General features: G+C 41.9%; 1 protein-coding gene across 2 annotated transcripts in view; it reads right to left on the bottom strand.

Annotated features, from left to right (window-relative positions):
- Positions 1-21,958, bottom strand: part of aqr (aquarius intron-binding spliceosomal factor) — a 45,404-nt gene that overhangs the window by 16,591 nt on the left and 6,855 nt on the right. For both annotated transcript variants that reach the window (XM_086183016.1, XM_086183015.1), the window contains exons 13-27: positions 21,755-21,868; positions 20,922-21,025; positions 17,988-18,090; positions 16,215-16,335; positions 15,434-15,575; positions 14,868-15,046; positions 13,460-13,627; positions 11,975-12,144; positions 10,781-11,022; positions 10,151-10,300; positions 9,445-9,514; positions 8,275-8,385; positions 7,603-7,712; positions 4,132-4,267; positions 1,363-1,572 (exon numbers count right to left, since the gene is read on the bottom strand). In XM_086183016.1, the coding sequence (XP_086039142.1) occupies positions 1,363-1,572; positions 4,132-4,267; positions 7,603-7,712; positions 8,275-8,385; positions 9,445-9,514; positions 10,151-10,300; positions 10,781-11,022; positions 11,975-12,144; positions 13,460-13,627; positions 14,868-15,046; positions 15,434-15,575; positions 16,215-16,335; positions 17,988-18,090; positions 20,922-21,025; positions 21,755-21,868 (2,130 nt within the window). The remainder of the gene's footprint in view (positions 1-1,362; positions 1,573-4,131; positions 4,268-7,602; positions 7,713-8,274; positions 8,386-9,444; positions 9,515-10,150; positions 10,301-10,780; positions 11,023-11,974; positions 12,145-13,459; positions 13,628-14,867; positions 15,047-15,433; positions 15,576-16,214; positions 16,336-17,987; positions 18,091-20,921; positions 21,026-21,754; positions 21,869-21,958) is intronic.

Here is a 21,958-nt window from a genome sequence, read left to right on the forward strand (position 1 = left end):
CAGCAGAACGATGCCTTCTCTTCTTCTTCGTCTTTGCACCACAGGCAAGACAGCAACGCCTCTTAATGGGTGTACAGATTTCACTGCAGCATGGGCGAGGCTGAGGGAGGAGGGAGAGGTTTTGCTCTGATGCAGCGATACAGAGGCCAGCCAGATAAATCAAGGTCACCCTACATGTTGGGATATTACCTCCAGTCAATAAACTCCTTTATTGCTTTTCCAGAGACCTCCTCAGTATTCCCATAAATTTTAAATGTTTGTGTAATCCTCTTAGAAATACTAGAAGAAGGAACGATAACATCCATGTGTTTTTGTGAGAGCTTGAAAAACCAGTGGCTGAAAACAAAAATCATATTCTTTGTCCTTTCACGATTTCGAGTTTGATTCAATATCTGATACAGTGGTTCGATTTAGCATCTTGAGAAAAGTACGGATCATGTGTGGAACTTAAGCTTGAGTTGCTTAGAGACAAACGTTCATCTGTAACCTGCCGAGACTCAAATAACACCAACATTTGCTGCACTCGAGACAACTCGGAATTCCAACCATTTCCAACTTCCGACCTCACTGGTGGAATTACGGAAACTCAAAGGGGGGGAAAAAATGCTACACTGTAACATAAGCTAGTCGTTGAAACAGCTGTTAAAATCCTCATACTGCTTGAGTCGGTCACAGATGGATAAACATATTCAATTGTGTGCAAAATGTCATGAACACGTTTTCAATTACATTTCGACCTTTAAGGAAGAAAGACACCACGTTTGGAGACAGGAGGTTCATACACTTTTTACCAATGTATTTCCATGAGTTTTTTTCATGACCTTCTCCAGAAAACCTGTCTGCAAATTAAAAATACACAGAGAGAACCATGTAAAAATTTACCGACACTGATTTAACCGGAAGTGATGAACAAATACTTGTTTGATACAACATAAACATGTGGTAAAGTAAATAAAGTGTATGTTTCCGATGGCGGAGTTTCCGATTAGCAAATAAATAATTTATTTATATATTTTTTAACTCTGAGCTTGTTTTCTCTCCTTCCATGTTGTCTTGAAAGTTGCTTTAGGGTGTGTTTCTGAGGTTTTATTGACACAAAAAAGGACAACATGAGCTTATCAGTTGGAGAATGTATGTGTCTGTGAATGTGTATGTGTATGTGTGCGTGTGTGTGTGTGTGTGTGTGAGTGAGTGTATCTTTTCCTGTAAAGATTTTAGAGACTTGAGCTGTAATTACATGTGCTCTATAAATAAAACTGTCCTGCCTTCTGGCACTCAAGTAACCTCTTTATGTCCCACTGTGAACTAGTGCACTGTGCGTGTGAGTGTGTGTGTGTGTGTGTGTGTGTGTGACCTTCTTACCTCCAGCTGGGTAAATATTTTCTTAATGTGGCGGTAGCAGCCCTCTGCGATGTCCATGTCCTCTTCATATGACCGGCCCCTGAACACAGGCTGGGGGGCATTGGAGAAGTACTTGTGGAAGGGAAAGTGTGCAGCTACGGCCTCCACCTCCACATTCTTGCCCTGTTTGGATCTCACTTTACTCATGTACTCTTCCCACCGAGAAATCACCTGTAGTTGGGACAGAGAGCAGGCATGTGGCTCAAGATTCCCAAGAATTAAATTTTGCAGAAACCCACCACACATCCACCTGAGTTTTATATGGGGGGGGCAGCTAAAGATGCGCCACTAATTCCTCTGCGAGTGGAGTTAAAGTGGGCGGGGCTGGCAGTGCAAAGATTGGTGAGAAGGTCAGTATTGTGCATCTGTGATTGTTTCAGTTAGTTTTCAAACTTTCACTGCTGTAGGAGACAACTGTGGGTTTTGTGGTTGTGAGCCGTTAGAAACTTGAATTTGCTGTGTGTCACCATGACTGAGAGTATTCATGGGATCAGGACAAGGATGATTTAATTCCTGTGTGGGGGTCGTGCTCATGAAGGCTGCGTCCCCCGTCATGCCAGAACGAGTCACGTGAGACTTTCTGGATGTTAAAGCCTCTGTTTGGGCATCATTATCCGTGTTTCTCCCAAAACCTAATTGGATATGGATGCATGGACACCGTTTGCCCGGCATACCTTTACCACGTATGCCTCGATTCTGCCACTGAATAAAGGAAACCACTCAGGTCTGATTTCTATCTAATGTCAACCAAAATTCTTTGTGAGCACACGCTTGGGGGTCCGGCTTGGCTCTAATGATTTTCTGAAGAATACTAACATCCCTGTTCACACAAATGCACGAGAGAGAGAGACAGAGAGAGACCGAGAGAGAGACAGACTGACAGACAGAGAGAGAGAGAGAGACAGAGAGAGAGAGACAGAGAGACGGAGGCCTCTCTCACTCTTACGGAGGTGTTCCAGCTGTGCACCTAATAAACCAGCATCTACCACACAGCAGGGGAGAATCATTTGAAAAAATCCCCCTGCGGAACTTTAAGGATAATTTAAGCCAGTTTGATGGATGAATCTATCTGCATGTGCAGTATAATCCAACTATTGATATCCTTCATACACGCGTTGTTATATAGAATAACTGATAGAAGAGTCTTTGCTTGTAGTCACAGATTTGCGATTCACACAACTCCAAAATATTTGCATCCTCAAATATCACAAAACTGCAGGCTTGTCAGAGCTTTAATGAACACAAGACCTCAGTTAAACTGGGTTGTGTGTAAAGAATTCAATCTGTCTGGAGAATCGAATTAATTAATCATAAACCACAGTGTGTGTGTGTGTGTGTGTGTGTGTGTGTGTGTGTGTGTCTGGTTTTTGTAAGCTACTGGAGACCTTATCTGGTACAAACACAAACCTTGTCACGACCGCTAGTCACCATAGACCCATGGTTTTAAGGCACAAAGTGACTTCTTTGAAGTCTGAACTGGTTTAGGTGAAGGTTCCAATTAGGTTAAGGTTTGATTAGGATTAGGTTTAGGACTTGGGTTTAACTGTCCACATAAATGGAAGTTAATGGAATGTCCCAATAAGGACAGCTGAGCAAAACTCTGTGTGCGTGAGTGTGTGTTTGTGTAATCTACCTGCAAAAGGATTTCTCGGCTACCGATAATGGCCACAAAAGGGTTTTACTGGCTATAATGATGCTACAGTTACGCTGAACTTCGACCTTCTGCACATTATTATCACTCCATAATTTTGCGAAATTCATCATCATTTAAAAATTCTTGAGTCATGGCCCAAAAATATGTTCATGAGGTCAAGGTGACCTTGACCTTTGGGCACCAACTTCTCATTAGTCCGTCCTCAACTCTGAGTGCTCACACATAATTGCATCCTCTAGATATGAAGTAAGGGTTCTCACAAGAACAGGTAACTGCATTCTCTAGGTACGAAGTAAGGGTTCTCACAAGAACAGGGAACTGCATTCTCTAGGTATGAAGTAAGGGTTCTCACAAGAACAGGTAACTGCATTCTCTAGGTACGAAGCAATGGTTCTCACAAGAACAGGGCGGATGTAGGACTCCGAAACATAATGCCTCCAGCAGTGGCTGGCACAGGGACAAAGAAGAGGGATGAGTATGACGAGGGAAAGCCTCAATAAAGTCTGAAGAATTGGACTGCTATCGATATTTCGGGGAAAAGGGCAGAGAGATGACAGGAATCCTTTCTTCCAATTATTTCTGTAAAATACGTCCTGTATCCCCTTAACACTGTATTTGTAAATCAGTACAGTACACAAATGTGAAGCTCCGGAGGTTTGACAGAAGGACAGAGAGGTGCGGCTCACTGGAAGTTTTTTTTTTTTTTAAATGGATATATTTTTTATTTATGGATGTTCTCTAGGGAGGAACGATAATATCGGCACTTCATCAGTATCATACCATATATTGATATCGGTCTGGCAAATCAAGACGAGTTTCTTCAGTTTTGCTCGGTGTTTCCAAATGTTTCTCTTCTGAATTCAACTTGTTTATGTGTGTTTTTTGATATGAACTAACAGTTAATGGCATATAAACTTGTTTTTATGCAGGTCATATCCGTAATTGTAAAAGATCAGTATGGTGGATACATGCAAAAAAAATAAAATAAATAAAAATCAAATATCAGGCATCCTTCATATTCTCACTTTGAGCTTGAAATTACAACTTGCCGCCGGTGTGCCCTGCGACGGAATTACCTGGTAGAGGTAGAAATGCCCAGCAGTCTCACAAGTGTAAGAAACATCACCCGGGACATTCAAGCTCTCCTGTAACCTTCCCACCTCTCGGAGGAGCTCCAGTCTTCTGGCGAGGACGTAGTTTACTCTGCCGTACCTGGAGACGGGCAGAGCAGCAGAGCGAGACAGTCATATGCTGCACTTATGAGAGAAGTATTCTGTTTCTAGGGATACGTGTTTGCAGAAAAATGTAAGAGTTCCTTTTATGCTAGACAGCACAGATGTAGACTTTGATCTCATTTGCTATTAAATGTGTTCACGCTGCTTTCTAGTGCATTACTAAACTGCTGATGAACTGAATGATCAGGATGACACCCTGTTCTCGAGGATCAACGTCTCTGTACAACAAACAGTGACCCACATCCATCCTGTGTGGAAAGCCAGACAGATGGGGTGAGCGGTGATGCAAAATCTCCTCTTATCGTGGATGCGGTCTCTGATCGGATCTGGATCACTTCCCAGCCGGGCATCAGGTTGTTTATTGTCCTAATTGATTCATGGAACTCAGTTAATCTTGATCTGGTGGTTGTTATCTGACTATTGACTTGATTAGGGCTGAAATTTTAGTCACATTATTATCATGATTGTGTTACTGTCCTTGACTGAGCAGGTGATAACAATGAGGCCATGCAGAAAAAATATGTAATAAATCTCTTGCAAATATGACCCACTGGCCTATGGAGGATCCTGGAGGGCAATAGGTGTCCTCGACTGCACAAGAGGTGTGTTAATGTTCATGAATCCTACTATATCACTATACCATGTTGACCACAAGCAATTAGTAGGTGGCAACGTGCCCTACACATGGAGAGGAAGAGGGAGCAGTCCCAGGGTAACATAGGCAAACCTCTATTTTTAGACTGTTTGCAAAGATCCTCAGTCAGCAGATGACTCAAAGACAATGACACCCCTCTGCCTGTTTGGCCTTAATAAATGTAAACAAAAAAAAAGGAGTGACCTTGTTTCCAAGTGTGACGGACCTTTAATGCATTCAGCTTGAATTTATTCACATACATACATATATCCATATCTCTCTCTCTCTCTCTTAATATATATATACATAAATATGTAGTCACTCGAGAAAATTGTGCTATCTACCAATCTCCATGGAATATATCAGGTCTTGAATTCCCAGCACTTGTATCTCTGTATCAACAAATCACAATTTTCCCTCTCTCTTTCAATAAATGGCAAAATTTAGTCAATTCCTGCAATTTTACCACGAGAAATGACAAAAAAAAATATAACGCAAATTTTATGACAATTTTACGGAAGAGACAACAAAATCCAAGCATTTTTGACATGTAACAATCACAAAAATATCAATCTCTGACACTAGTGGTCAATTGTCCTTTCTTGATGGATAGGAAATGTGACATCACATCTCACCACTATGATCACATCATCCAACTGCGAGGGTTTGTTGTCGTGTTTTCAAAAAAAACAGTAAATGGAAAACTAGCACAGAGCGTAGTATCAGGAATTTATGTTTGAGTGCCTGCCACCATAAGCAGGACGCTTATATGCATTCCAGTATTTTTTTTTTTTTTTAAAGTAGAACAACCTTGGTCTGAATAGTAACTAAATGCCTCCCTTGCTGCCTCCAACATACACACGAGAAATCTCATTAACGCAGGATGCAAACTCCATCGTGAACTGCAGGGAGGCAACTTTGCCTTTGTTAAGCATTCAGAGGAGAACTGCCTCCCCATTTTTCATCTGGTATACAGTGTTAATTAAAACTCTCTGGCTCACTCCTCTCTCGCTGGTGTTAGTGGGGCGGAAGGAGTGTGCATGTTGTTATGAGGCATCCACAGGCAGGCGGGAACATATTAAATGCTGCTAGCTAAAGCTCTTTCTTTTATGTCTGCATTGCTGCATAATTTAAAAGTGTAACAGACTGCTTCCATGTTCCAGTGCACTGCTATTCACACTCGTCATGAACTCACAGAGAGCAGTAAATATACACAGGGCATCGCAAATGAGCAACGTGCATAACCCCTCCCCTCCCCTCCACTAGAAGCTATAGGGTGCAATTTGCTTTCTGCCACAGATGGATAAGGTAAGAATTAACACTGTCGGCTATAAGGAAATGTTAAATAGAGACGGCAGTAAAAATTTAATTAAGATTCAATGACAGGGAGCTATTTCTATTCAAAAGGGAGCTCAAAAGCTTTGTAAGTGAATCAAGGTGGTGGCTGATTCATCAAATAACAGTAAATATAGCAACAGTCATGCAGAGCTGTGAATGTTTTGGGTATCTTTGGATAATCTCTTGCTAAAGTCTGTCATGAGTGATAAAAGTGCACCCCCCCCCACCCCTTCTCTGTCCTCATCTCAGTAGTAAGGACTGAGTCACTATCCTTCAAGGCATCACACACACGCACGCACGCACGCACGCACGCACGCACGCACACACACACACACACACACACACACAGGGAAAAAAAAGACACAGGTGAGGTATTTGGGAACTACTGGGGCTTCCTTGATAGAATTCCAGGCTGCTGGATAAGGAATAGTGCCACGATTTGTATACTAATGTGTATTTCTATTTTAAATATGTACAATCAAGAAATCAAATTCAGGAATGAATTCATTTAAATTACTGAGGTTAGAAATGACATCATCACTGTTGCTTCCTTTTGAGGTGGAGGTGTTGAATCACTATGTGTCTACATAGCACATTTCTCCAAATCATTTGACTTCTTTCTTCATTCTCTCTCTCACACACACACAGTACACAAATGAAATAACATTGCAAAGCTTTTGTGCTTTCGCCCACATCTGTCTGTCGGTTTGTTCGTCCCTCTGTCTGCTTTGTTTCTGAATATACAATAGCGAGCAAATTATCACCAAAATTGGTGGAGAGGTGTAGCATGGCAGGCATGGCATTTTGAAGAAGACATGTTTAATATAGGGGGAAAAAACACTTTGCATTCCAATTATGCATGATTTCTGGTCATCCTTGGAAAGCCTGCACTTCTTTCTCTATCCTTGGCTTGACCACCTCCTCTTGGAAATTGTTTGCAAAGTGTCAGATGGAATAGGAGCAGTCTTTATTCCTTTAATCAGGAGAAGTGCAGAGAGGGTTAATCAGACATGAACTGCTGCTGGGAGCAGAGCAGTGGGGAGAGATCTCTCACACTGATGGAGAGGCCAACAATGTCTAATGAGGATCAACCCGGTCTATGGTCTGACATCTGACCGTATCAAGTATCCTGTCACTGTGTTGGCTCCAGACTAATCAGGGGTGTGAGTCGATGGGTTGCTTTTATGCATGCGTGGGTGTTTCTCAGTGTTCTTGGTTTTACGACTGTAAGTGCTGCCTCTGCGCTGTAGGTCTGGGACGTTTATTTAAAGTCGAATGACTCCCTCTGTTTGTTTAGGTGCATTCATATGTGCATGTACCATGTCCCCGTCTGTCCTCACCTGCTAAAGTCCTTCTCAGTCTCCAGCTCCTCTTCTCCATGGCCAAGACGCAGGAGGTGGCGCTCATCAATGTCCAGAGCCATGATCTTTTCAAACAGCTGGTTCAGAGCCTGTAGCAGAATCAACCATGGTAACATGTAAACATAATGGCACATGGACCATTCTGTCTTCGATTTGAGGGTTTATGTTATAAAGCCTTGACAAAATGGATTTATTCCACAAGAAAGAAAATTCTATGGCTAGGGCCACGCTGCAAATCTATGCTGTCCAAAATATGATAAATGGAAAAGGTATTTAGTTACGTTAAAGAAATAAAAATGAAATGGGAGACTGTTACACTTGATCAAAGGTTTTTCATAATTACATCCACCTATGCTTTGGTGCCTAAAGCTTCTGCTGGCGAGCTTCCACCGGTGTAAAACAACAGCAGATTACTTAATGATTAAATACTGAGGAAAGACTGAGGCACAAGGGAGCTTAGATTTTAATTTTTCCTCCCTGGTATGAATATAGCTAGCGTCTGATTAATGGGCAGATCTGAGCACAAGCTGTAAATTCTCTAAACAACTTCAGGGGTTTCTGTGCTGGGTGTTAAGAGAAAATGTTCACAGATCAGCGATGTGTTAAGCTAATTTTGTGTGTATATTTGCTGAGTGTTTGTGATGGATTAACCTGGTTGGAGTGTGTGACTATAAGGGTCCTCTGCTCTGGGAAGTTGTGATAGAGGTTTGAAATGATCTGAACGGCAACGTCTGTCTTTCCGGTACCTGGTGGTCCAACAACCTGGTGACAGGGTGGAGGAGAGAAATGATCAGTTTTAACAGGAAAATACAAGAGATGATAAACATTCGAAGGTAAGCATGGGCGTGTCCGAAAGGGATTGATTTGTGTCCCTGCCAGATCCAATACATGTGGACTGTGGTGTTGCCCGGAATGCAAAGTCAGTTCCATCGATTAAAAAATAAAAGTATGGAGAGGAAAGTCATCGGAAGCAACAGCGTCCCTCTTTGTACTTGTTTTGGGGTTTTATTAGCACTTCATCATCACTGTAAACATGTTACCATGATAATAAGCCCTGGATTTAACGCATCTAATTTATGAAATGAATATTTATGAAACAGGTTGGTCCGAGCCTGGGTATCTCAGGTAAGTAATTCCAGCTAAAAATAGAAAGCACAATTAGACAGTCTTGAATAACTCAGGATATAATCAGCTCCTTGGTTTCCGACATGAAAGCCAAGCCAAGCCAACTGGGAGGTGTTTTGTGTGTGTGTGTGTGTATTATTATGGTTAGTGACGACTGTGGCATATGCCAAGAAGGAAGGTTAGAAGGGGTGAGGAGAAGAACAAGGCATACATGCAGAGCTGTTTTATGACTGCTGATATCCTTCATGCCATATTTATCCCGGGTAGCTGTGCAACAAATAACTCGGAACCCATCGCTCAACTTCCAGTCATCACTTTGGCATGGCAGATTTTTCAAAACACCGTGTGTGACACCTTTTTTAACAACAAAGAACATCAATGGCATGCTGGAATGATATGGCTATCTGCACTGTACTGGCTGTGTCTGTTGCCTTATGCTACCTTACATGCGTTTGACTCTTTTATTGACAGAGCCGTCATTACACAGAGGGTTTCATGGAATCTTCAGTCTCTTCATTTTTCTCCACAGTTGATCACATCACAAACAATTACAACTTAAAGAAGTAGAAAGAACCCATGAATGTTGAGTATGACAGGTGAATGGAGACTTGAGATTTCAGCTGCCCCCTCCTCTTCTCACGCTACACCCTATTACAACTACAACTACTTCCTTTGGTTGCCTTCCGTCAGTCTTACCATGGTGAGGCCAGGCTGCATCCCTGCTCGGATGGCTTCGATCTGAGTGGGAGTGAACTGAATCGTATTCCTGTGAACAGACACAACATTTACATTGCTGGTTTTAATAACTGAGTTATTAGTCTGCAATACTGACTAGGCCTTGATAGCGTAAATATATTTTTGTTCAAGTGATGATATATTTCTTAAAAGAGACGCCCACAGTGATGTTGTGATATATGTTTTTTCAGATCATCCTGAAAAATCTTCTTGGGTCAGAGCTCCGCCTTGTACATGTTGTTTCTTTCGAGATTTAAATATCAAAGTGAAAGTGTAAATGATAAAAACTATCAGCTGAATCTCATATTTTTATGAATGTCAATTATTATTATATGGTTTTACTATTAAGCGGAAAATTGTTGCATAAAAATCCATCAACTTAGGCGTACAAACAACCACAATACACCAACATGACAGTGCAGAATAACAAGAAAAAGCATTGCTGTGGCTGTGTAAAGAACATCTGGCTTCATTTCTGTCCAATTTTTGAGTAAAAAGTTGCTTTAACTAGAAGTTGAGGATTTCAGACATTTTAAAAGAGAATATGTGGGTCATGGACGGGCCAAAAACAGAGGAAAGTATGTCGACTTCTGACAGAGATCAAGGTTGCACATGCACTGGACCCCAGACTCTATCTGGAGCCTGACACCCAAATGTGATCTCTCACCGTTTGGGTTGGTTGTAGGGATATGGCCCACGGTTGGGGGTGACATAGGGCTCAATGATTAAGGTCATGTCTTCCTCCTTGTCCTCCGTGTCTTCATCGGCCTTCCTTTTCTTTCCCTTGTTTGTTTTGTTTGAGACAGGAAACTTGATTCTAGTAAAGCGAAGACCAAAGGGATTATTAGAAATGTGTCGAGTCTCAAATATCCACCCATCCATCCATTTTCAACCACTTATCCTGTTTAGGGTAACCCAGCAGCTTTTGGACGAGAGGCTGGGTTCACCCTGGATGGGTCACCAGTCCATCACAGGGCCAACACATAGAGACAGACAACCATTCACACTCACAGTCACACCTACGGTCAATTTAGAGTATCAATCAGCCTTGTCCCCTCTTGATGTCTTTGGACTGTGGGAGGAAGCTGGAGTACCAGAGAGAACCCACACAGGAACAGGGAGAACATGCAGACTCACACAGAAAGATCCTGTGGAGCCGGGGCTCAAAACCACAACCTTCTCACTGTGAGGCAACAGTGCTGACCACTGCGCCGCCCCGTCTCAGATATTACAAATGGAAATAATGCATGAATATGAGCACACATGCAAATTTTTTTGTTGAATGTATGACTTTCACCTGAAAGGTGGGACTTGTAGTTCAGAATTCTCCTCCATGACCGTTATGGTGTAGCCAGGGAAGCAGGAACGTAGATGGTCCAGGGACAGAAAGGTGTCATTGAAGTCCAATGTGGAGATCTGATTAGGCATTTTGGAATAGTGAGCACTGCCTGGATCGCCATAGCCAAGGATGATGTCATGAAGCCAGTCGGGGACAACACACTCTGTATTCATCAGGTTTCTGATGGTCTCAAGCACCGCCTGGAACATAGAGACAAATGTGAAAATAAAGATAGCGATGTAATAGGAAAAAAAAAAAATCTAACGGAATGAGGAATGAAAGACAAGAGAATAGTAAGCTGCGTCCCACAAGAGGGGGTTTAGTTGGATAAGAATAGCGATGTTGTGGGCTGATGGGACAGCGGGATATTTGTACGTCTGTCAATTATGTTTTAATGAGCTGCAAACTGTCTGATACCCTGTGCATCAAACATTGGGTAGGAAACGTGTTTACTTTCATCTGCGTCAGACATCAAGGATGAGGAAGTATGTTTCTTGAATACCCATTAGTTCCTATGCTCATCATATACATGAGGAGGGGGGAAAAAATACAAAAACACAACTTCAAAAACAACTGTCATTCCTCTGGCTGTGAAGGCAGAAATGGATGTGCTGGATTAGAAATAGCAGATTTGACAAAGTTCTTAAAAGTAACTTGAAGCAAAATATCAGAGGGAGGGGCTTTTTAAACAAAAGTTTCACATACTTATATGGTTAACCTCATTCTGACCTCGAGAAAAAACATCAATAAATGTGAAAATGTCAGGATAAACACCTTTGCGTAACCCTTAACAGACATTCCATTTATAGGAAGGTTTAGACCCTCTTACATTACACAAATAACATACAGAATTTTTGCTTTCCTACAGAGAGCAATGTCGGTCTACACCCTCAAGGGATTCCTAAAAGTGAGAGAGGGCTATCACATTGGCGTGCAGTGAGAAGTGGCTCTTATTGGGATCAAAGTGAGGGCCTTGAGTGGGTGGTAATCTCAGACTTGCCCTGGCCCCAACCTTACAGCTCAAACACCCAAGTGAGTGTAATGTGTGCAATAGATTACTGAGAGGTGGATGGTGGTAGGACCAGAGCTCAAGGCCCAAAGATAAAACACTTTAATATTATGACGGTATGTGCTTCGGACTGTCATTCAAACCTTGAAGTTATTCTCCTTTGGTTTGCGTCTCATGATGATGTTGAAAGTCTCATAAGGGTCCTCGGTGCCGGTCTGAATGCTGCTGGTCATGTCCTGCTGATACTGGTTGGGGTCCAGCCATACGCGGAAGGTTCTTGAGTCTCCTCGTAGCTTAGGTTTTGGATCGGGTCCTAGACAATGATAGAGGGGAGAATAAAGAAGTGATAATGACCCTTGGTAATAAATTGATAATTGTATGCGATAAAATGTGATTGCAAAAATAATTGCAATGTAATCCTTTAAAAAAAAAAAAAAACACTTTCAAAAGAGCTCATCTTGGCTTATCTTGCTAAATGAAGTGCTAGAGCAGGAATAGACTGCCAGACAGGGAGCTTTAGGTTTATACGTACAGGAAGTCTCAGTGGTGATAGATGTCTAAAGACATTCTTGTGTGGCGCAAACCAAGAGGAGATTGAAACTCAATCCTGGTGACCTCTAGTGTGTGTGTGTGTGTGTATATACGCATGTCTGTGTGCGCATGTGTATAGCTATGTGGGATCATCAAATCCCCCTTACTAAAATGAGTGTGGTGACATCCTAGAGAAGTGTAAGCTACACCACCAACACCATGGGATAACAATTTGGACAGCTGGGCCAAGGTGTGGATGCACTTAACCGTGTGTGTGTGTGTGTGTGTGTGTGTGTGTATGTACATCATTGTATTAACCTGTCAGTTATTAAAAGCTAGGTATTTAATCAATACAAAAGGTGTTGCATGCCTTCACCTGTCCTGTAGCTTCATATTTTCCGCAAATATTCTAGTGCCATATTGCATATGAGTCAATCATTAGTGTCCAAAAAAATGCCCCACATCACCCATTTAGACTACCACTTCCTCCTCTCCAGTTCTCTGAAAGTTTAATCAAGTCGAAAATGGAAGGGCATGTTCCCTAGGAGGACGTGATCCCCCCCATTAAACCACAACAAATGAGAGAGGATAGGACACATGTTCCGAAAGGGGAAAATGCTAAATATAAACAAAAATCGCTGGACTGGAGGCTAAGTTAGGTGAACCAAGCACTCAGAGGGACTGCTTTGGGCTGTGGAGAACAGCATTAAATGGTAAATAGAGGAAACTGTGATACTGTATACTCATTTTACAGCTTTCTGTAGGAGATATCCATGGGAAAAACAAAGTGAGGGGCAAATCCGGCTCTATCTAATGCAGCATGGTGGTTAAAGCCAATGAATAGAGAAGACTACAAGAGTGCAGCTCTAAGGTGTCGTTGTCGTTGAACTCAGGTTAATATAATGTTAATGGGAACAGGTCAGGTCTTCCTGTGCATGTCACCATGACAACAGCAGTGTGCCCTAGTCTGACAGATCAGTTGGGAGGGAAGATTGGAAAAAGAAGGTCTGATGGAGGATGGATGTAATATGTCGCATGTGTGTGTGTGTGTGTGTGTGTGTGTGCGTGCGTGTGGGCAGAATCACATATGAGCCTACCTTCCTCAATGACGCGTCCCTGATCATCCAGCATGCCCTGCACCTCGCAGCCTCTCACGTACACTAGGCCAGTCTGCTCCAGAAAGGGTTGGCGCCGGTCAAAGCGTGTGCCATAGGGCAGGTTGGGCCGCACCGTGATCAGAAAGCAAACGTCGTGCTTACGCAGCCCTGCAGAGGGAGGATGGAGAGAAGGGGTTAGAGAAATGGAGAGAAAGGCTTTGTAGAAGCAGACAGAGGAGAGAAGACGGACTGAAAAAGATAGTGAGAGAGAAAAGGACAAAGATAGAAAGAAAGGTGGCAAAGGAGTATTGGTGAGACAGATCAGTAACATAGTGGAGTTTGGAGACAGGAGAGAAAGCGCGCTGTCAGCATGTGCCTGATCTTTAAAACATGAATCTCTAATTATACGATTGGGAATGGTGCTGGTGGAGGAAAGGAAGTAATACTTTATTCCTTCACTGAATTACAAGAATATAATAAGGGGCATAAAAGATCTGTATGCAAGGGAAGAGGATGGTAAGTGCGGACATTAATTGAGATTCATCAGGATTACTTCTTTTCTTAAATTGAGCGGGCAGCCCTTCATTTCATCGTATTCGTCTGGACTTAAATACCTGATCTGTTTTTCTGTGAATGTGTTTGTGCAGCACATGATTGACAAACACTGGCTTGGGAACACATCCTATCTCTCTTAGGACAAGCTGGTTTCTTTGTGATATCTATGTTGAAGGCTGACAACCTCGTGTTAACATTATTCAGCATCCCCATCGACCTCAGAGGGGTAAGGATGAAAACAAACATGAAGCAGGAGAGAGGGATTCATAAAAAGACGAAGAGAATCAAACATCACTTGGAAGTTGGGGCTACATAGTGATAGCATGTCTTCACAGAGACACAAGGCAGGAAAGGGTCATATGTCAGGGCCCAGTGGGAAGGAACTGAGTGGTAAGATAAGACCTGAGAGAGGTTAGAAAAAGGAGAATGTCAGCATTCACTTCAGTTGTGCGACAAAATACACAACTCCTGCAGTTTACACTGAAATCGGATGTAAATAAGCTTCAAATCACAAGAGAGACATGCAAGAGCATTTGTTCCGTCTGACACATCTGAGACAGACAATTAAAACGCCTTAAGATGTCCCGGGAAAAAAAAGAAACTGGAAAAACAATGATGAACAATGATTGAACAAAAACAAAATGGACACAGGCGACATCAAATAATAGACAAACGTGACAAGTTTTGTTCCAAATAGTGTTTTTTTTCCTTCTTCTTGGAAATACATCTGAAAAAAAATGGGGTCATCTTATTATCTGGGTGTAAACTTTTGATACATTTTCAACAACAGGCGGCACCACAACCGATTATTATCAGATACAACCGATTTATTCGCAAAGCTCAGATACATTACCTTCCCACTCATTCTTGATATGATCTTTTATATTGAGGTTAATGGTGACGTCGGCGCGGACGCGAGCGGGCCAGCTCTCTCCGATGTTGGGCTTGGCCACCTCTACGATGGAAAAAGAGGTGATGGTCTGAGCCATCCTGGCCCAGCCCCCGAACACCACCCCGCCGTACTCAGACTGCCTGTGAGGAAGGACAGACAGGATAAGAAGTTAGACAAGCGCTCTGGGCGCCTGTCAAGACTGAAATCAGTTGGAATCAGGACAGCACATGCCACCGTTGCTTACTTATTTACTTTTTGCAAGAACAAACAAGCAAGTTGCTACATCGCTTGACATAATGGGAGCACTTATTATGTTAAGCAATGGGTTTCCAAATGTCACAAGTCTTTTAATAAAATATTATCAATGGGCTGTGAGAGGCAGACAGAGGATAAGGAGCTTCCGTCATGAAAAGAAAAAACAAAAAAAGTGCTGCAGCAATGGTACAAAAGACAGTAATGTTTTCAAAGACGGTATCGAGTAAAAGAAAAGAAAAAACAAAACAAAACAAAACAAAACATCACCGTACCATGGTTTCATCCGCCACACGACATCCTCTATATCCTGTCTAATCTCATAGGTAGACTCAAGACGAAAGAGGTTAAAGTTCCTCAGCAGGTAGTCGTGGAGGGTCAAGAACTGGAGATTGAGCTTAGGGAGCGCTAGACAGCCTGCAAAGATAAACAGGCAGGGCTTCTGGATCAGCATTTCCAGCAAAAATACCATTCCCTTGCTTCCATTGTTGTTTGCATTTAATGAGACCTTTTTGTATTGCTATCAGCTTTCGACAAACATACTGCTACTGTTTCACGGCCTCCATCAGATTAATATAACTAGATAAACATCTTAAAAGGGCTAGTATGAATAAAATTAATAGAGATTATAAATAGCAAACAGAATAATCAATGTATGACAATTACAGCGGGTCAATGGAAATGAAAAGTCTGAGTTCTTGCTTGTGTTGTACGTCGCTTTGGACAAAAGCGTCTGCTAAATGAAATTGTAGAATTGTAGAAAAATTCTTTTAAACAGCTATAAAAAAAAAGGGGGGGGGGGTTAAATGACCAAAATTTTGTATTCTGGCCAACTTGAAACAGAGGGATGTCCTTGCCAACTAAAGAGGATTCCCAGAGGGAGTGATGCCAATTTAGTGTGAGATAAAAATGGCCGTATATTAAGGGAAGATACGAATAGATGGTGTGTGGGTGTGTGATTATGAGTTACAAGGTATTGGGCACGCATCCTTAGAGGAGACTAACTTTCACACAGCAAGACAATCCCGATTCCCACCAGCATTTATACCAACACACCTTCTCCTGAGTAGTACTCTGTAGGGACGATGTTCTCATCCCAGATTATCTTCTCGGTTGGATAAAGGGGCATCAGGTTAAGTTGCTCAATCTGAGAGATTCTGCGCTCATGACGGGACACCTGTGTGTTTGGGTTTGTGTGTGTGTGTGTGTAAAAACAGAGGGGAGGAGATTGATAGACAGGAAAAAGACAGAGAAACAGGGATAAACATCAAATTGAATCGCTTGAGTAAGGAATTTCTACGAAATCCAGTCAAGGAAATTCCACCCAGCTTATCAGGAACGACAAGAGCTTCCGTGCGTGGCTCAAGGACACTTTAACATCGACCCTGGTGAACCGCAGGAGGGAACCAGTACCCCTTCGATCTGCCTTCTGACCCATGCCGCCACAATCTCGCCTCACTTCACCCATACTGCAAGTTTGAGCTGCGTGGTTTTGGTTTAAATACCAATATTACAATTACTTTGAGTGATACTGAGGTTGTGATATGTTTCACAATGTTCGTGTGAATCTAAATTTTCACATCATTATTCTCATCTTTGTTGAAAACCCCATGAGATGTAAATAATTCAAATAACTTTGGGGGTTATTTTAATTAGAAAAAAAAAGAGGTTTTCTCACATCTGTAGAAGAGATTTTGCTGCAGACAAAGAAGCTCGTCTGTTCCACGAGTGGAAGTGAACAGACTAAACCAACGCATCAGAGAAAGGCTCCACCTCCCACACAGATGAGCGTGTTCGGTGCAACGTTCGTGACTGCAGTTCTTGTCCTGTGACCCCAAACCACCCTATCAAAGATGCTGGTTGTTGGGGGCAACCTTAAGCGGACACAAATGAGTCCCCTGACGTTGTCTGCTGCAACAATCTAATCAGATGATTATGAAGCAGCTCTTCTGTAACGCTTCTCAGAGAGGACCTGGGGAAGGTCTGAGTGGGTAATTATGAAGAACCAGCGGACAGCCTTGAAACACCCACTTTGATGAAGAGGGCTACAGCATAAATGTGAGTGTACGCGGTGGGGTGGGGTGGGGGGGAGAAGCAGATTCCTGGAGGGGTTTTAAAAAGGAAAAATTGGGAGAGGCAAAGGAAGGGAGAGCACAGTTAAACTCACCCCAGCCTTTTATGAGATGCTATAAAATTAATAATAATAAAAAAAGAAAGACTCCTCTCATCAGCGCCGTCTTCAATTTAACCTACGTCTCACAAATGCCTACATAAAGCAGTAATTGGATTAGGAGGCAAATTCAAGAGGGACGGGCCGGTATGAGGAGATACTGTATGTATTCCAAGGTCAAGGGCTTAAATTAATTACTTTAAAATGAGAATCACAAAAACCTATTATGCCATGGCACTGACTATCCACTCAGTGTGCTGGAGTATCACTTTCACCACCTTGTTTGTGGAGATGCAACATTATCAATTATAGATTTTTCATACTGCTACATTAGCACAGGCCCTCACACTCATTTCAATAAATCACTCTAATCTAAGTCTTTTTAAAAGGCTGAGGCGTGAAATATAGTTTCATATTTGATGTACAGAAAATTACTTTTTTTTTTTTTTTTTTGCACAAAATAGTAAAAATATGACCGGCTATTGCATATAACAGTTGTTTTTTTCGATCATCCTTTGCATCCTAACGTGAAGCCTTGCATGACAACATGGTGCTTTTCTTGACATAACTACATGCTAAGTTAAAAATAATAGACGTCCGTGACCAACTGTTAGCATCTCTGACTCCCGCATGGACAGATGAATGGAAACTGCACTTACCAGGAGCTCAAGTAGAACCTTCTTCTCGTGGGTGGTGTCCTGCCCATTAGGCAAGTCGGGCAACAGACACAGGTAAGAGGCCACCCGATGGAGTGTATTGGGACTGCAAAGAAAGATAAATAATAGGAGCACTAAGTTACTGCTCGGGCTGTACCATATTGTTGCAAACCCTCAGCATGATAAGAACATTTTATAATGTTAATATTTTGCCTCTATGGGTATACCTGCACTATTTCACTGATTTGTTTATCCTCACATTAACCTGAGAATCTTGGTGTATTGGTGTTTTACGAAGTCTTCAACTCATGAGTAAAATCCTTTTCTCCTTTTTTTTAAATCAAATTAATTTAATTTAATTAATCACTTTTTTCGGATCGCTGGTTGTGTTGTTGACTGACAGCGTATCATGTAGCTATTTAACAAAATATATATATATATATTTTTTTTTTTTTTTAAACACGAGTGCCCAACTAAGGTTACAGTGAGAAAATGTGTTTCTGAAAATTGCACTGTCAGCTGATTCCGGCATCTAATTTCAATGCAAAAACAATGATTAAAATTAGCACGAATGCAAACTGATGTCATTCCATGTCAGAATGATCAAACACATACTATGGCAGCATATGATTACTTTGGAGAGGAATTTTACAAACAGAAATGATTCATTGTTCCACTCTGGTTTGGGGAAACCACCTCCCCCTTCTAAGGATTTTTCAAACAGTGATAGCACAATATGTGTGAAGATACACAGCTTTATCTAATTCGTTGTGCTTATTAGCACTGCGGCACGAAGCAATTATTCTGTTTGCTTTGACACTGCACTCCTGCCCTGTCAGCATGTGTGAGTTAAGGGGCCGGGGGACATTGATGTGACAGGATTATGAAAATCAAAGCACTTCTCCCACTCAGAAAGCTGAGGCGTGGCTTTCTGCATCCAGATATGACAAACTGTGACACGGGCCGGGTCTGGTACACAAGGAAGGACGGGACTGGACACACAGTGACAGGCCTGGACAGCTACACGTGGTACTGAGAGTGTACCCGTGTGTGTATTCTTCTACTTGTGATACCACGTTTGGGCAATGAGGTGGTAATTTTGCCAACGCTGCAGTTTGGTGGCCAAGTGGATGACCCTTAGCAACAGCTTCACAACAACTCACTCTGAGTAATGGAGATGACTGGACCAGGTCATGACTGACAGCTGAGCCACTGGTAGGTACTACAACTGGTCTGCAGGATTTACACTCCAGCCTGAAGGGTTGTCTTGACCACAGCAAGTTTGTCTGTGCTGGCCACCGGCAATTTTATTAATTGAATTTTGTAAGTAATTCCATGGCGATTGAACATACTTTATTATCAAATACATTAAGCCACAATCTGCTATTTGATTTTTTTTCGATGTATGTTGCAACTATCATAATGTAAACAGCAACAATGTCATGTTGTCTGTCTAAACGGCTTTTCAAAATCATTTTCATTGCAATTAGTTTCTAATATTGTATTCATCTCTATCTCTGTAATTGGGTCTCATTTACAAATGACATCTTGACCTCAGTGTGACTTCCTGTTTAAATAAAGTTTATACAAATAGACTGTATGGCAGCCCTGACATTCACATTGGGGTTTATCAATTTTTAGTTTGGAGAATCAATAAAAATCCTTTCAAATCAGAGGAGAAAACTGAATTAAACCACAGAAATGTTTGCACTCATTTTCATATTTCCAGAGGAACGGTGAGAATTTTTGCTTGGAATTCAGAAAGCGACACACTCTCTTTGATCACACACTCTTTGTGGCCTGAAATGACACTCACACCCTGTTTTAAGCAACTGACGGAGGTGTCTATCTGTGTGCGTCTGTGTGTGTGTGTGTGGGGGGGGGGGCAGTGAGAGAGAGAGAGAGAGAGATAGGTGTGTATATGTGAAGGCAAAGGCTTTGCAATAATACTTCATTTGTGTGTTTAGGGGACTTAGTAGATAAATTCAGAGCGGCGGGTGACTGAGAGCTTAGCCAGTGGGGCTGTGCTGCTGGAATGAAGAAGCATTAGCATGAGTTGTTTGGATGAAAATTGCCTTGTTAAATCTGATCAGCATATTTGGAGTTACCCAGGAGCTGCTTTGGGTGACAGCTAGGGGAGCAGGGAACAATGCCTTTCCTTCCTGCTGTATCCAAAAGGCTGGAAAAAAGTCGAGGAAAAGTACTTGTAGAAATACACGAAATGGTTGAGCAAAGTCTGAACCTGATTCAGCTCACAACCCCTCTGCCTGACACAAAGAATCCGGAGTGTTTAATGTTAATAATCCTCTACTGAACAAGGCACTGATGGATACAGACACATGGATGGCAAATAGGAATTCTGTGTTGTGCCAACATAGCAACTCAGAACAATTATAGTACATAAAGACATGACTTACAGTACAGACAATTATAATAACTTAAAGACCCTCTAAAAGTTTGGATAAACAACTTTGAATTGTCTCTGTGATAGCAAATGCCAGACACAGGCCGGTTTATCAAAGCAAGGGTGCCTTTTGGCTCTTTGGCCTGCTAATACGATCTGACAAACACAGCTGTTCAAAGAGTTTATTCTCAAGCCACTGCAAATCGATTAAATTAATGAGGCGTGCCTCGCTCTCTGGCTGGTACCAGCTGCCTGTTCAAGGCCTCACAAGCTTCCATTTAGCAGCAGCATTCAGGCATTAACAGTGGCGCTGATTCCTCAATGGAATACAGGACCGAGATATATGGAAGTCTGCGTGCGAGTGTGTGTGTGTGCTTGTAGTTCACCTGAGGTCTCGTTAGCTAAAGCAACAACGTGCTTCAGCATTTTAGGATTAAAAAAACTCCGTCCAATCGTGCGAACGCTCCATCTGTGCACTGCAACTCCCAAGTGCATTGTTAATTTTAAGATTTATTCCAGATGTTTTGACTTACCTGAGATGCCCAAAATGTTTTGTCAAGGATTCTCGAGTGTCTACCGCTGCTACGTTGGACAGAGCAAACTCGTGCAACTCTGGGAAATGAGCGAAGGCAGCTCTCTGTGAAAACAGAAAATACAGAGACATTTAGTCTGACATTTCACGTCAGAATGACAGAAGAAATATTACATTTCAGAAATTACACCTAACAAAAAAAAATACCACCTTCTGTTTAGACACTTCTCCAACAAGTCAAGATATAGTTTTCATCAGTGTACCTGAACGGCTGAATGGCTATACTCTATTGTTATATTGAAATTTACGTTTGACCTTTTTGGATCTAAAAAGTCATCAGTTCATTTGCTTTTATTTGACATTTGTATGAATCTTTTTTTTTTCATAGACATGAAATCAATTTGTGACTTAGAGCTAAAATATGTGTTTGAGGTAACAGTTGCCCACTTTTATGAGCTACAAATTTGAATCAGTCCATGTGGATATTCGTGCCACATTATGGGAACTTCCCTTCATGTTTTCCTGCTTGTCGAAATCCTGATAATAGACTGGCTGGACAACCAAAACACGTAATACATCCAGCTATGGCTGCTGCACCAACAGAGGCATTTAGTTTCTTAGTAAAGGTACACTGTGAGCAAAAGAAATACCGAAACAAAATAAAGCCTTGGACTGACTTGCCAGTTGTGAAAAATAAGCCAAAATATGACGCGACTTAAATGCCACAGAGCTGAACATTTATTAAACCAATGACCAAAAAATGTCAGTGAAGGACATTCAGTGAAAAACAACAGCAGGAAGAGATAAAGGAGGTCTGGACAGGACAGCGTTTACCTGCAGGGATGTGATTCTGTCATAGTGCAGCGTGGTCATCTCTCTCTCTGTCAGCGCATTTCCTGTCTGGTCATTAATCTCAAAACCTGTGTAGAACTTCAGCATGTCCAGCAACTACACAAAAGGAAATTATTTCTTATTCATAGGAAAATGTCAGCTGGGCTATTTTTGATCTCTTATCAACATCAACACGTGGGTCCTTGT

This window comes from Aulostomus chinensis, chromosome 17, assembly GCF_037954235.1.
Source record: "Aulostomus chinensis isolate RoL2024-O1b breed Wild chromosome 17, RoL_Achi_v1.0, whole genome shotgun sequence".
Classification (NCBI taxonomy): Eukaryota; Metazoa; Chordata; class Actinopteri; order Syngnathiformes; family Aulostomidae; genus Aulostomus; species Aulostomus chinensis.